Genomic DNA, 15931 nt, shown 5'->3' with positions numbered 1-15931 from the left:
ATTTCTATTGGCTGAAACGATCGCGTGACAAATGTCAACCAATCCCTTTGATTAGCTTATGAGACTTAAGTATGCGTGAGCCGAGGAGCTAGATTCCAAATTTCGATAATTAGAAAAGGATAGAATGGGTATTACCCATTGGGTAAGTAATACTTTCCTAGGTGCCTTTAATTTTTTATTTGGAGCAGGAAGTTATGTTGGATATTTATATGTAAATGTCGCCCTTGTGAGTGTCAAATGAGAATTACGTTTTTGATTTTGAATAGTCATTAGAGCTAGTTAGATGTTAGTAATAGCCAAGACTATTCATACATGATTAGCAAAAACCATATGAGCTTGATCCCGGATCAATGCAGTTGAACCCATTACTTCGAAAACATACAGAACCCAATTACGGTTTCATCTTAATCAGAAATTGATTCGAACAAAAAAATGTGTCAACTGTTATAGCCTCCCCTACCGAAAAGAAGAAAAAGAAATAAATTAAATATGAGCTGAACACACACAAAACACCATTGCATCGGAGGGCGACAACACTGTCGAAGACAATTTAAACACCCCAGAGCTAATACTAATGTTTTATTTTTCTTCGAAATTTAAGCGAATGATTTATGATTGCATTTTTTAAAATTTATTGTATTATGTGCCTCAATGCCATTTGCCGTTTCTCCCAGTGCTGGTTGATGCTGGTTTTATGCTCTCATATTATTATTTTTTTGTACCATCGCATAAATGTAACCAGGAGCGCCTGCTATAAATCGCCTGAATGCGTATAACGAAAGCAGCTTTTAGATATTTTCTTCATCATTATTACAGAGTATTATCAACTCAAACTCTCCTTATTTTTCGGATTATAACTTCCACTTTCATTTGACACGTTTGGTAGATTTATTATTTGTACGTTTATGCTTCTTGTGTACATTGAAGCTTTTTTAACATTTTTTTTTGTATAAATTCACACTAAACGAGAAATCTAATTTTCAACGATTAAAAGCAAATGCGAAAACATAATTTATTTTTTGTAGTTTTCAATTTACGTGTTATCGTTGAGTTACGTTTTATTACCACGAGAAATTATCATATGACAAAATTGTACATGCGACACATAAAAAAAAATATTTTCATTACGCATATAACCACTGTAATGTTCAATTAAACATGGTGTTTAACGAAATGAAAAGCATATTTCTTTCACATTTCATTGTCACATCATATTTTACGGTGGAACACTAAATGTTTATTATTCCCACCGATATTGACCTCATAAAAAAAACTATTTCACCACACGGAAAATTTGTGCACCGAGGAAAATTCGGGTGCGATTTGATTGACATTTCTTTGGGATTTATCGGGGGAGCGAAGCATTTTCTTCTGAGTTATTCCAGAAACGCAGAGACTCATTGTACATATTTTAACGAATTTAGTTGACCAAAAATAATTTTGGAACATGATGAGCTTAGCGAACTAGTATCGAAGTACTAGAAGACCAATAACCTAGTGTATCCGTGCATTACAGAAAAAAAATCAGCCAGTCGGTATCGCAGAGTTGCTTTTCCGAACCAGCAGTGAATATTTTAATTATCTACAATTCGTTGCGGAACGAGTTCGAAGATTATGTGTAAGACAATTCGTTCAGCTGCTTTAAAAAGTCCGAAAATTCTAACTTTTTTCAGAATTTTTTCAGAAAAATTAGATTACAAAACAGCGCTGACTCCATGACAACCTTTCAACAAATTCTGCATGCATAGACCTCTGTAAGAAGCCGAAGCTACTTCTACATTCGCCTCTGTACATTATATATTTCTCGTTTATTCTCATCCATACAACGCACATAAATGAAGGATTTTAATACCGGTCACATTCGCTTCTAGGAAACAAATAAAAAAATCATCCTTTTTTCCTCTATATCATAATGTGAAATGTGACATAATAATACGCTTCGCATAGAATATATCGGTAGATGTTCGTATAGATAGGTACGAAACGTCTTATATAGCGCATATGTATGTGTACTGGATGCGAAAATTTAGCATTCCAGTGGCAATACTGCCAAAAATATTCGGAAAAGAAAGAAAAAAGTGGCATCTCACGTACGCATTATGTGCGAATCGGTTTGAATGTTTCGGGAATGGAAGCATTTTCTTTCATAAAACCGGAATATCGTTTGTGCCACCGAGAATTGAAATACGACTCTTTTCAGCACTCATTTTAGTGTTGTAAAGTGACTTATTTCAGCACCCATTTGATGTGATATTACAACACTCAAAGCAGTGTTGATATGGAATTTGTATGAGTTGTTACAGCATTCGTTTGAGAAAATGCAAAGCAATGTGATCGATCAAATTTGAAGAGTGATTGTTTACAATGAAAATTATGATTATTTGTGCTCTTGTCTATTTCAATTCTCGGTTGGCACAAAGCATGATGTGTTACACGTATTGTAATGAGATTTTTTCAGCACACGACCCAATTTTCCCTACTCGCTCCGCTCGTAAGGAAAACTTGGGTCTCGTGCTGAAAAAATCAACATTACAATACTTGTAACACAACATACTATTCCAACACCGAAAACAGAGAGAAAAAAGTAGTTTACTCATTTTTATGCTTTACAGCCAAAAGGGACTTATATGTACAGTGTTTTGACAAATGATCAATCTAATGCAGGTGATGCGTAAATAACAGAGATGAATTGGGTTGTGGTTTTTATGGGTGGAAAATGACAAATCTAACATTTTCACATCTACTACAAATAATTTTTTTTTATTAGAATTTTATATTGCTGCGTTTGTGATGTTTGTTTGAAGGTTTTATTCAGGCTCGCATTTTTTTCTCTCATGCCGTTTTTTTTCGCTTTGCAATCGTTCTGTTGGCAATTTCAGTTTTTCTGAAGCAATCATGCTGCAAATAGATTTATTTTGTATTCACATTAATCAAATTCGTGTAAATTCATATTTTTTTTACAGTCAATGATAAGTGAAGAGATGAATGATTGTTTAATATAAATTGTTTTTAACGTAAAATAATCGCAAGCCTCTGCTATGAGTTGATATACCTGCATGGTTTTGACAGGTACTTATATATTAGCTTAGACCGGAGAAGTTCTTCATTTTGAAAAAGAAAAAAGTAATCGCGCGCATTCTTCATTAGCAGCCCTAGCAAAATATATGAACAAAGAGCGACCGACAAAAATTCAGAATGCGTAGAATTAAATTTTCCACTTTTTTGCACTTTGGAAATGCGAGAGTGAATAAAATTACGTCCCGGGTTAGTTTAAGAAGTCATGCATACAATACCATAAGTTAAATAAAGAAGAAGAAAGAAAAAAAAAAACTTCAAGAGATTATTCATTGAATCTTTATAAGCCAATAAAATTAAAAATGGAAATTACACCGGAAGGAGTAGAGAAAAAATATATTTGAACTAGCCAAGCCATTACAAACTTGAATCTGAGAAAAGGAAAAATTGTTTGGACTTTTAAAATTGACTGGTTTCTTCAATTAGCAAAACTTTAGCTGAATCGATAAGATTTCATGAAATGAAATATCAAAGGCAATCAATATGCTTGAATTTGAACGCAAGCCAGCATTACCACCACCACGCCACCATTTCCACACTTTACCTAACTTCGAATTGTTGCCAAATGCATGTAAAAAAAAATGGTCAAGCAATAGATTTTTTCAATTTTGTTTTCTTCTTTTAACCACTTCTGCATGGAAATTAGCGCTGTTCCCGACAGAAACTTCTATCTGTTATTTTGTTGAAGTGAATGAGGTGGCAGAACTTGTGATTCGGGACAGCGTAATTGTCTCTCCCAGAATCATTTTTCAGACATTGTACGTATACATTCTGAACCATATCGTTCTCTAAAGTACGAATGTCGATAGTTCTAACCCCCTTAACCTCGTACATCAATTATAAACAGCCTTAAATCACTTTTCGAAACCTGACGTTTCCTAACATTTTTAACAAGTTTTGACTAGTGGAGTGGCTAATATTAGACACTCAACAGATTGAGAATACTTTTGTTAAATTGGGCATTAGCGACGAACTATTCAAACTTAAAAACTCAGAGCCAATACACACTCTTGCAAAATTTAGTGATATTGATTGATTTGATATCGAAAACAGAAAATAACTAGACGGAGCGATTGATTTATGCCGCCTTATCTCTAATCTTCACGTTATTTCTTTTTCTAGCAGAAGCTCATAATCGAAGAAACTCATAAAAAATTCCTCCGAAGAGTAAAAACATTCTTAGAAATCCAACCTGATAAAATTCTCAGAATAGTACGAACATTCCTGGATATCAGCGGAAAATACTTAAAAATTTACAGATTTCATGAAAATCAAGCAAAAACTTCAAAGAAAATCCTCTTAAAATCACAGAAAAGCTTCAGAAAATCTTCGGATTTTCGGAAATACTTGGTCAACTAAATTTATAAATATTTGCCACTCGAGTGGTACTTTTTCATTCACGGAAAATTTATCGCTGACCCCAGTAAAAAGAGATCTAACACTCGTCAGACACAAAATTTCACATTGGAGACACTAGTAAGAGACTTATTTTGATTTAAGAAACTACTCCATGAGAATGAAATGGACTTTTAATAAACATGATCAATGTGTCGATATGGACATTTAAGAGTGGTAAGATGATAACTTTCTCAATTGTGGTAGATATTAGTTACACTTGAAACTAGTTCAATAATTTTTAAAACTACAAAAATTTTTGCACACCAAGGTTTTTTACTTGAATTGATTTTAAATTTGAAAAAAAAAACAGAATGCGAGTCTCTAATATAGCTACTTATATCGTGGAAATAACATCGCGGTATCATTATTATGAATCACATTTAGTTAATGCGAAAAAAAAGGAGATGAAAGTGTGATTCTCTCACATCGATAGAGGTATATCACGTCATTAGCTTATTAAAATTTTTATTAAATGCAATGATGCAGACGAGAAACAAATTATTATCGTCTGATGGAACTGTCTTTTCATACAACGTACAGAAATAAAAAGTCTCCAGAATTCAATTATGTAAAAAAAAGTGTTTTTCAACTTTGACTTGTTATTTTTCTGTTCTCTTTCGTCTTAAGCAACAAAAGAAAATTGCATTAAGAATAGTTACTTTTTCGTATTTCTGTCGTTTTTTGTTCTCCTCCTTGAAAAATCTTTTCTGTGAGCTTCGTTCCTTTTTTTTAACTTTCCACCTCATATGTGATGTGCTGTTATTGTAAGAAATTTTTTGTAAGAGCGGAGCTTAACACATAAGTGTATATATTCCTTGAAATATACTTTTACACATTACACCCAGATATGTGATTTCCGTCTCTCGTTCCTACTCCGCTTTTTTTTTCGCATGACGAAAAAGAAAAAAAAAATCACAGCAGAATGGAGCACGTATTTAATACACCGGAGCACATTAATAATATGACAAGATTTTGAAATTAAATTTTCAACCTGAATGATTGAACATATTTTTTATTGTCGCAGAGCTACCAATTTTGGTGAATTTTCTTTTTCTCCTTTTTTATGTGGTAAAATTTTTCGTTTCGAATTTATGAAACACAAAATTTTCCACGCAAATTTTCATCTGGTAACTTGTATTGATTCATAATGCAATTCCTGTATTTAGATAGATATATTTAGAATATTGTAGAGCAGACAACTCATTAAGTGGCCGTGGGCATACTATCTAAACGTACAACAATGAAATGTAGAATTATGAAATTCGTGTCTAATTCGATTTAAACCAATTTCTTTTTGCCTCTGTCGATTTGAAACTAATCATTTTGAATGAAAATTCAAACTTTGAATGGCATAATTCGATTTGGATTCGGACAAATTGTGTTTTGATACTTTGATGTTTGCTTGTTAATTAGGGGTCAACAATTTTCTAGCAGTAACCCACCCTTTTACTTGTTGATCTTTTGTTTGTCACTCTGAAATGTTTTTTTTTCTTGCACAATCTGTAGTTTTTTCAATTTAGAGTTTTTTACCACCACTACAAGTAAAGTGCTTAGGGTATTTATGGCAGAATTCAGACTAAAAAAAATCATTCGTTTGGCTCTCCGTATAATTGACAGTTGTGCTCAAACAATAGAATAGAGGCGTGGTTTACATAAACGGATGAATTTTTCGATTAAACGAATGAATTTCGCGAATCCAGTCTATCACTTCGCACCGGGACATATAGATTAAAACCATTTACTAAATTTACTAAAAATGACCCTAATTTACCGAAATTTGGATTGTAGAAAAAAGTACAAAATTTGACGAAAACTTGGTAAATTTAACGAAAATAAACAGCAAATTCGGTAACTTAATTCACAGTGCTTCACGCGAAACGTACAAAATTTTAGTCGAATTAGAAATGCTAAGACTCCCCTCACTCGCGCGTAACTTACCAATTTAAATTAGCAATTGAAAGATATTTACTGCACTGTTTTCAGAGTACCTTTGCGGCCATCTGCTTTTGTTTCGAAGAATTTAAAGACGCCACAAAACTTCTAAAGGCAATTACATAATGTCGTATTTAGTAGCTAGTCCGGCCACAAGTCGAGCGACGGTGGTTGTTATTAGTTTTAAGTTGTACATGTCAAGTTGCAGGCCAGCGCTGTTATTTTTGGAACCACATCCATTATATAACCTGGAGGATCAAAAGGTGGATCTGTCGGTAACACTTTGTGCTACCAAAGTTCCAACGTTCATATTGTTTTGGTCGTGTGCAAAGGCACCAGGCTTGATTGTGTCAGGTCAGGTCAGGGTGGTAGAGCCATTTAAAAAAAAAAAAATTAAAATTAAAAAACTCTAAAATTTAAGTTATTTTTTAGGTCGAATTTAATGATTCATTGCTCTGAACTCAGGTCTAAGCCAGAATCTTTGGTCAACGAATTAAGACCAATGATGTCAAAAAAGAATTATTTCAATCGAAAAAATGTCTATCACTCACAATTTGTATCGCTGAATTGCCATAGTTAATTTCTGTATTTTACAAACAAAACACCAGAATATGTCACGTGTGACCGAATTCTGAATTTCTGACATGTGTGTGTATACCATCAATTGAGTTGCTTTTTGTGCACGGTTCATTAGTGGATAATAAATGAACTGAGGGATGAATGTACATGGGATTTCATAAAAGGGTCTAATTGCTAATTTGTACGTGAAAGTAAAATTGGCTTGACTTGATTGACTTCTATGTATTTAATTAATATCCTCTAAGCATCAGATATCCGAAATCATATTCATCATTGACGTACATTAATTTCGACTGCTATGAATAATGCAAATTGGAATGTACAAACAATATTTACTCTTTCCTTCCTTTCCGTTTGCAATTGTGTGATGCAGGCGTGTATCATTGAAATATTATAGCATATAGCAGGCGTGTATCATTGAAATATATAGCATTTTGACGAAAGCAGAAGGAGGTAAATCAGAAAGAAAATATTTTTTCACAAAATTTTCGTTCAATCTCAATCCCATGTCCGGTAGACTTTAGTTTCACATGAAAAAGTTCTAAATATCGGAGGCTTCGAATTTGCAAGCATATGTCGCCCGTATAATTTTCCACAAAACGCCGGCACTGTTTCATTCGATTAAACAGTTTTATGACTAGAAATTCCAAATATTAATAGCTAGCTGGGGGATCGATGCATATGACGATGGCATATTATTTCATAAAATAAATATGCAAATTAGGCTGGTAAATTGTACAAATGGATTATTGGAGCATTGATAATTTTATCTGTTGAGTGCATCGTTATTACGTGCAATAAAATATTTTATGTGGACGGTAAATCATTCATGGTCGATGAAATGATATTAATACGTTCAACGTTATTACGGGGGTTATATTGAAAAATAAAATGATATCTCAAGCGGTTAATGCGATATGGCTTAGAGCAGAAACATAAAAGCTTTATGTTAGGTACCGCTGACACACATTCGCATTTGGACGATCGGGCGGAATTTACTTACTTTCTTTTATTAAATTCAAAATATATCTCGTAAGCGGAAGTTATTGGATTTCGTTCCGCTATTTTACTTTAGGAGATCTAAAAATCTTTTTACTGTGAAATCGTTACGAGATGGAAGCTTTTGGAAGGATTAGTACCGAAAAAAGTCATCAAAAGAATCAGTACGAACAAGTTTAGTGGAAAAATTGATAGTCATGATTCGCCCTCTAGTTTGTTTAGATTCGTTGAAGGATTCTTATAGCTTACATCTGTCTGGACGTGGGTTCTTTAATACAATAAAGATTAGCTATCGTTCACAATCCAGAAGCCTGATTTTATAAGATCTACCAGAAGATACCGTCTTCAACGTACTAGCTAGACACATCTGATTCTAATATAAGTATAGCAACAACATATTCACCGGAAAGAGCAGCGGAAGATATTGCTTGATGTTGCTAGACGGACATGATTAATCAATCGGAGACAGTCAATTGTAGTTGAGAAATGTATCTGAGGCGCTGAATTTTAAAGAGATGTCTGTGCTTGTCTAGTAGATCACATTGTGATTGGTCTTTGTGTGTGCCCGTTAATTCTGCCCGCATCTACTAACTTTAGTTACTTCGATTTGCGTTCGTAGACATTTGCAAGGCAAAGCAATTTTTCAAATTAACGTAAAATATTCACGTTTAAAGTCCTCAAATCTACTGAATACAGGCCGTATATGCAAGGGAAGGGATTCAACACGAAAACTCGTTGAAATATTTCAGGAAAGATTTACTCAAGCTTTTCAAATTTGAAATTAACCTTTCTGTTGTTCCGTTTACGTTCCGTTGGATTGAGAAGAATTCACTTTTGTATTAAATATTGCACACTGCAGCGCAGCAATCTAAAGTGAAAGTGAATGAAGCTTTTGTAGTAGCACACAATATCAATCCCAGGGTTTGTTTAATCTCGCCGAAAACTTTTCCAAAACCTAAAACTCTCAGTCAATTTAAACACAGCGATATAATTCCGCTTTGTTTGATTAATTCATCAAAATTTAATATACACCCAGGAGCATCTAGTCAATGGAATTTCATGTGTACAGCCAGCCAATGTGGTGTATAGTATATTATACACAGGCGAAACAATCTATTTACAAAAATACGAAGGTATACGGGATAGGTATACACGGTGAATATTATGGAAAATGTTAAATTCACAAGGGATTCCACTGTGATACGTATATGTGTGTAATGTGTAAGTTGGCATTGAATGTCTGGCTTATATTGGCCGATTGTACATCAACTATATTATTAAAACATTTAGCTCGTGGGCGATTTTCAAAATATTAGTCAAATACGTATTCAATGTTAGATTGTTGTGATTACGTAATTTGATATTCTTTGAAAATTGTGTATACGCACAGAGCGTAAAATTTTCCGGCGAGAGTAAGGAGACGGCCCGTTCTAAGCATATATAACGATATAACTTTTTAATCTTGCCATGATGCTGAAGTACAACATCATCGTTCATGTTCATCCATTTGTATGAAATAAGCAGAACAGAAACGACGCTTAGTCTGAAACATTAGGGCCTGTTGTGTCGATAAACTTTAAGAAGATCGAAAGAATCACTACAAAAGTCCTAGTTTCTCTTATAATCTCCTTTTTGGATTTAGAGCGATTGAAATATGAAATTCTCGAACACAATCTGGTGACGACGAATGTTAGTGTGGCCTTCGCTTGTGCGCAAAAATGTATGCAGCTTTTATCAGAACCCCCTATCCCCTAAAGAGCGTGACTAATTGGTGAATCAGCCGTTATCAGTGGTTACAATAAGATTTCCACCACATAATGTGTTAGCTCGCACACAAACTGCTGAACATTCACGCTGCTTAGTTTCCGTTCGCAGTGCCACATTCAGAATGTGTAGATGTCGACAGTTCTGACGAGCTTTTTTCGTGTCAGCTCGAGACTTAACTATTTTGTGAGGAGGCTAAGGAAATGTTCTTGATTCAGATCTGTTTCGCAACGATTTACATTGGTCCCAATTCTAGAACTATGGAATGACAAGGTTGTTTGTCCTCTTCGATTTACCTTGTGAAAAGCGCGGAAAACTCAAAATGAGAAACTCGGAATTTAAATTTTTGTTACAGTGTGTTACAGTTTACAGTGTAACAACACAATTTTAGACGTATCATAGTTTTAAAGGTCATCGATCTCCCAGTCAATTAAGTGCTTCGCAGGGTCTATGATATTTTGGCGTGAAATTTGAATTCGCTCAGGGACTTTCAAATTTTGTGCCATAATATCAAAATCTGGAAACACTTTAATAACTGTGAACATCGATGACTTTTAAAAATTTTAAAATCTCAAATATGCTCCGAACTACAAAAAAACCCGCTGTAAAACGAAAGTTGGACCATATCCCTTTCATAAGAATCGAATCTACAGCATAAATGGTTCTCAGGCAATAATTCATCTCGTCACCTATGTATCGAAAACTTTGAATAGATGGTGCTGCGGTCGCTTTTTTTTAGGTCTCCCAATCGTGTTAGAATTCTATCATTATTACAGATGAAGACTGGCTTCTGTAGAAAACCTGGCGAAAAATTCGAATACTGAAATAGACATAGAATATCTGGTCTATCTAAACCCTCGAATCATTCTTTCTTACCCATAGCCCAGGCAAATTGCAGGATGATTTTCTATTTGTTGACTGTATGTGTAATACAGCTACGCTTTTCACACCGCAACAACAACAGTTCAAACTAAAAATAAATTCTCATCTGATAAACATAATATGTCTAATCTGCTAAAAGTGTTTATTTGGTGTAAGTGAAAATTGTGAATGACTTCGGATCGATTCAGGTCAAATCGTATGATCGTTACAACGATTAGAAAATTAATGTCGATCAATTAAGCAATGCGAGTTTTAGTCTAATTATGTGAACGATAGAGTGCGAACTGGGTTAAGAATATTACTCAGCGGAACGTATATAAACAACAGCAACTTCACCTTGATAAGAGGTTTATGTTCGGTGAATAAAATTGTGAATTTCAATCTTTTTTTTTCTCACAACCGATCGAACCGATGTGGTATATCGCATTTATTGTCTTCCTATGGGCTGGTGTTGACTCAGTTGAACGGAACGCACCGTTGGAATACTCTTTGTTGGAACAACAACACAATGTTAAATATTTAACGTACAGTAAAGAAGACCCAAAGAATCCGACAGACATTCGAGACGTGCGTTTCGATGATAATAATCAAACGACTGTGTTTATCATTCACGGTTATTCGACAAATTCACTAGATGGGCCAGTAAATTTGGTGGAGGACATTTTCCAACACAATCCAACTGTGTCTAGAGTGGTAGTCGTGTCATGGATAGATTATGCTTGTGGTAAAATCGAACGTTTGAGAATTTATTTCGCCAAATTTTTTTACTATTTGTGTGCATTTGCAGCTATTCCAACCGTTGCAGGAGAATGCAATAGTGTTGGTTCTGGTTATTACCAAGTGGCCACACTGCATGTTCCGACTATGGCTGCTGATCTCAATGAAAAGTTGATGTACGTTCGTAGAAAAGGTGCCGGAACAGTGGAGTTGATAGGCCACTGCATTGGAGCTCATGTAGCAGGGCAAGCAGGAAAGCTATTCAAAAGATTCACAGGAACGAACATTGACAAAATAATTGGTTAGGGGATGTGACGCAATGCCAATTTTCACATTTAATTAAAATAAAATTTTTCCGTTTGGAAACAGGCCTCGATCCAGCCGGTTTATACTGGTCTACACATCTAAATGAGGCACTACAAATGGGCATCGCAAACGATCTGTTGGTATTTCATACCAACATGGCCAAATATGGTTTTCCAGCCAGAATTAGTCCGTACGATAAACTAGTAAACGGCGGTCAAACGCAACCGAGTTGTAAAAACAAACTAACCGAAGATATTTGCTCGCACAACGAAGCGTGGCAGATGTATTCGAAATATGTGAAAAATGGCAGTGTTCCTTCCAATGAAATTCCTGCCACTCAACCATACGTTCTATGCGTGGACATATCGGAAAGTATGCGTAACAATAATCGATTAACGATTGCAGTAGATGCATCTAAGCAACTAATTTCTAATATGGTAACTGGCACGCATGTGGGAGTGGTAACATTTAATCACAATGCTGTTGCTGTACATGACATCGTCCAGATCGAAGGATCAGCTGAAAGAAATTCCTTAACGTCACCACTACCGAAAGTAGCAAAAGGATCCACGTCTATCGGTGCTGGATTGCGGATGTCCATGGAGTTGATAAAGAAATTGATTCCAGACGACAATGGCGAATTGTGCTCGACGATTGTTCTAATTTCCGATGGCGAACAAACCTCGGGGGAAGGACCATACGATGTGTTGCCGGAAATTCAGAATTCATGCATTACAATCAATTCAATTGGATTGGGAGCAGATGCTTCACAAGATTTGGAAAACATTAGTGCTGAAACAGCCGGTCAGGTGTACTACGTCATTGAAGGTGGATCGGATGCACAAATGGCAGACACAATACGAGCTGTAACAGCTTCGTATGAAAGTGAATTAGATGCCGACGATCGGCCCATTCATTTCCCGACCAGTGAGATCGAGCTCGCTGATGGTGATGTTGATGTGCCTTTTGAAATTGAAGATAATATTGGTAAAGATACCGAGATCGATCTTATAAGCGATGATATTGACGATATTGATATGACGTTAACATCGCCCAGTGGACAAGAGTACACACCGGAGAGTCCAGAATTTTCGTCGTCTTTGATGAGAAAATTTTACAACATCGGACTACTTGAACCCGGGCATTACAATTTGACGGTAAACAAGAGTGGGAAAAGTCGAAGATCTGTACGAAGCGCAACGAAGGCAATTCTAATGATTAAATCTAATGAAGTGGATAAAAGAAATCCTGTCGTCCGACTAGATGCTAGTGTGTCCAGTAGAGTTCTCAAATATCCCAAAAAATTGAATATTTTCGCCGAAGTTCGAGTTGATAAATACCCAATTATTCATGCCGATGTGTACGCCGATATCAAAGGTCTGAATCAAGAAATTATTCGCCTAAAATTGTCTGATAACGGAGTATCCCCTGACCGTCTCGCGAATGATGGTGTATACACAGCCAGCATCATAAAGCTGCCCAAAGTCGAGCGATACTCGGTAACAGTAGTAGCTACATCAAACGGCACCGCCGAAATCGTCATGAGGGAAGTCAATTACTTTTTGAGGCAAAACAGCGAGTGTAGGTGGCCTGTTTGTAGAAGACAAAGGGTGAGACCATTCCGAAGAGAGACTGATGTGGGTTCCATAAAATTATTTTCGAAAGACGGTGAAGAGGAAATCCCACCCAGCCCTATTTTGGATTTACGTGCAATGGTCCCATACGATGACCAACAGATAGTGATTTTGGAATGGAGTTGCCCGGCTGGCAACATGATATTCAATATGGGAATCAAACACTATGACATCAGAGTATTGATCGGAGACGAGCCATTTGAAAATGCATATCAGCTGAACGAATCACATATCGTGAATTTGACATCAGTAGGAAATTGCACGGATGGTGGAATAGAACGATTTTCCGTTAACATCCCGGAAAATATATGGACAATGAGAAAAGAAAATCCAGCGAATAATTCGTACGAGCTGCGTTTCGCGTTGAAAGCAGTTGGACTCAGTGATGCTAGAAGTGATCGCTCTAATGAAGCTGTAGCTGTTTTCAAAAAACCACGAGCATATATCAATCAGCAATGTAGAACGGTGTATAGAAGGACTAGAATCGGTATCTTTCAAATCGAAATATGTTAGGGCTGTAAAGTAGTTTGAAGCAATAAAAAAATTACGAATATGACAAATGCAGTTAAATGAAACAAGCTATTAAATATGCGCTATACTCTCTCGTCTGATACTTCCGAAGCTGGAACATCGATCATCCATCGAGCAAATTCACGTATTCGACAGAAATACGATTACATGGAGATGAGTCTTTAAAAACAACGAATCGAACGGCTGAAGCCTGAGCCTAATATTGAGAAATCTTTCACTGATTTTTTTTTAGTGAAATATCTCTCAATATAAAGCTGAATTAAAATTGTAACTTTAATTCTTAGTTTCCTCTTACGAAAAAAGTACTCCGTGTGAGAGACAAATTCAATTTTTTCAATTTTTTCATTGTTTATTTGACAGCTCACTCTCTCACGGCTATCTCACGGAGTACTTTTTGTTAAGTGGAGTGGACACTTTTAAGCTGCAATCGCACTTACTCCGTTTAACTCTCCGTTAACTTTTTAACAAAGAGAAATGGGAGGAGCTTGCACTGTTCGTTTGTAAACGGAGAGCTAAACGGCGTAAGTCCGCTGGCAGCTTTAAAGTTGAATCGGACTGTAGTTTGCCGGATTTAGGTGTAAAAAACTTGCCTGAAAGGACTTTTGACTATAAAGACTTTTGACTATAAAGAGATGGCGAAACGACAACCTATTGGTCTATCTCGGGTACCGCGGTTAGATTCTTCTGTATCATGTTTAAACAATGACAGTGGGGCTCGTCATTTTCTGCACTATCCCAAATCTGTAATTGCGGTTTTTCTCCTTGAACATGCGATTGGAAGACTTCGCTGTTCACGCTGTTCACATATAGCATTATTCAACAACATAAGATTTATTATGCGACTTCTTTGTTGTTGCATTTAAAATGTTGAAAGAACATCCATATAAACACAGGAAACGAAAAAGAATTATGACAAGACCTGAATTGCAAATCAGTTTTTCACCACATAAATGTTCGAAAACATCGAAAGAGCACACAAAAAGAACTAACATAGAAGGAAAAAAAACAAAGGAAAACTTTTTGCTTTCATTATTTTTCAGGAAAAAAGAAGAAAATATTCTGGCTGTGCATATATTTGCATTGAGATGTAACGGTTTATGGATTTTTTTTTTCTGCTTTTTACTTGCTTTTCTGCTACTTTTCAATACAGTTCACTAAATTGAGATTTTATTGATTGGTTCCAATTAGTTTGAGTTATTTGTTATTCCGACAACGATAACCGAGAGATATCTGGTAGGATTGTGTTAAGAAGGAAAGTTTACGAATTACGAATGTTGATTTCGAATCTTAAATTAAAACTTTCTAATTTTTGCAATTTACATTTTTTTATTCTTGATAATGATATAAACCGGATAGACTTTGAAAGTTTTAGAGTTATGCAAAAGGGTAGAGAGGCAAGCCAGTAAATGGCCGAAGTTGCAAACAAATTTTGAATTTTTATTTTAGAAATGTAAAAGCCGGTAAAATAATAGCAAACTCAAACTAGACATAACAAACCGTCGAGTAAACAATCTGAGGCACATTCATTTATTTAAACTTCAACGGATGCAAACTTGTTCCGACAAAAAAAATCTGGAAATTTCCAGACGATTCATTGTTTTTTTAAATTAAATTTTGATTCACTCTTTTAAACCATCCATCCTGTCTAACCAGCGAATACATTTTACACTTTTCCGATGATTCGTTTGTTTTTTTTTTTTGAATACAACGACGATAAATGGCTTTATTAGTAATATTCGTCTGGTAACGATGTTATTCGGTGTTATTTACCTCAACATTCTTTACATTCTTGATTTCATTTGGCTGAGTGCGCTATCAGATTTTTTTTTTACAATAAAATATCGCAAAAAGAAACTTTCCCCTTGGTGTAATATACCACATTAAGTATAACCGAGTATAACGGTGAAGAGATTGGAAGAGTGGTATGTATGTGTGTGTGTGTGTGTTAGTGTAGAGATATTCAAGGTAGCTCAATAACTCAACAAGTAAAAGATATTTTCATTTCGGTAGAATATTTCTTATGGTTTCATGGACTTAACATCATGGAATAGTAATTTCAACGATTTTTATTATCTGGAAGCCTATATTTATTGCCAATATTGGATGTTGCTAAA

General features: G+C 35.3%; 2 protein-coding genes across 2 annotated transcripts in view; one reads left to right on the top strand and one right to left on the bottom strand.

Moving 5' to 3' along the window:
- The window catches only part of LOC119069857 (protein timeless homolog), a 241190-nt gene that overhangs the window by 63317 nt on the left and 161942 nt on the right, over positions 1-15931 (bottom strand). The window lies entirely within an intron of this gene.
- On the top strand, positions 10796-13842 carry LOC119069858 (calcium-activated chloride channel regulator 1-like). The gene is made up of 3 exons (XM_037174033.1): positions 10796-11353; positions 11417-11647; positions 11716-13842. The coding sequence occupies exons 1-3, from the start codon at positions 11041-11043 to the stop codon at positions 13797-13799; spliced, it is 2628 nt and encodes an 875-aa protein (XP_037029928.1). The 5' UTR covers positions 10796-11040; the 3' UTR covers positions 13800-13842.

This window comes from Bradysia coprophila, assembly GCF_014529535.1.
Source record: "Bradysia coprophila strain Holo2 chromosome X unlocalized genomic scaffold, BU_Bcop_v1 contig_39, whole genome shotgun sequence".
In the NCBI taxonomy this organism is placed as follows: Eukaryota; Metazoa; Arthropoda; class Insecta; order Diptera; family Sciaridae; genus Bradysia; species Bradysia coprophila.
Note: the sequence above shows the minus strand (reverse complement) of the source record. Positions and strands in the feature narration are given on the sequence as shown.

Excerpts from the sequence above, each read along its gene's own strand:
- LOC119069858 (XM_037174033.1), top strand. The coding sequence starts at position 11,041 with ATGTGGTATATCGCATTTATTGTCTTCCTATGGGCTGGTGTTGACTCA. Across the intron at positions 11,354-11,416 it reads ATGGATAGATTATGCTTGTG|CTATTCCAACCGTTGCAGGA; the intron begins GTAAAATCGAAC and ends GTGCATTTGCAG. Across the intron at positions 11,648-11,715 it reads GAACATTGACAAAATAATTG|GCCTCGATCCAGCCGGTTTA; the intron begins GTTAGGGGATGT and ends GTTTGGAAACAG.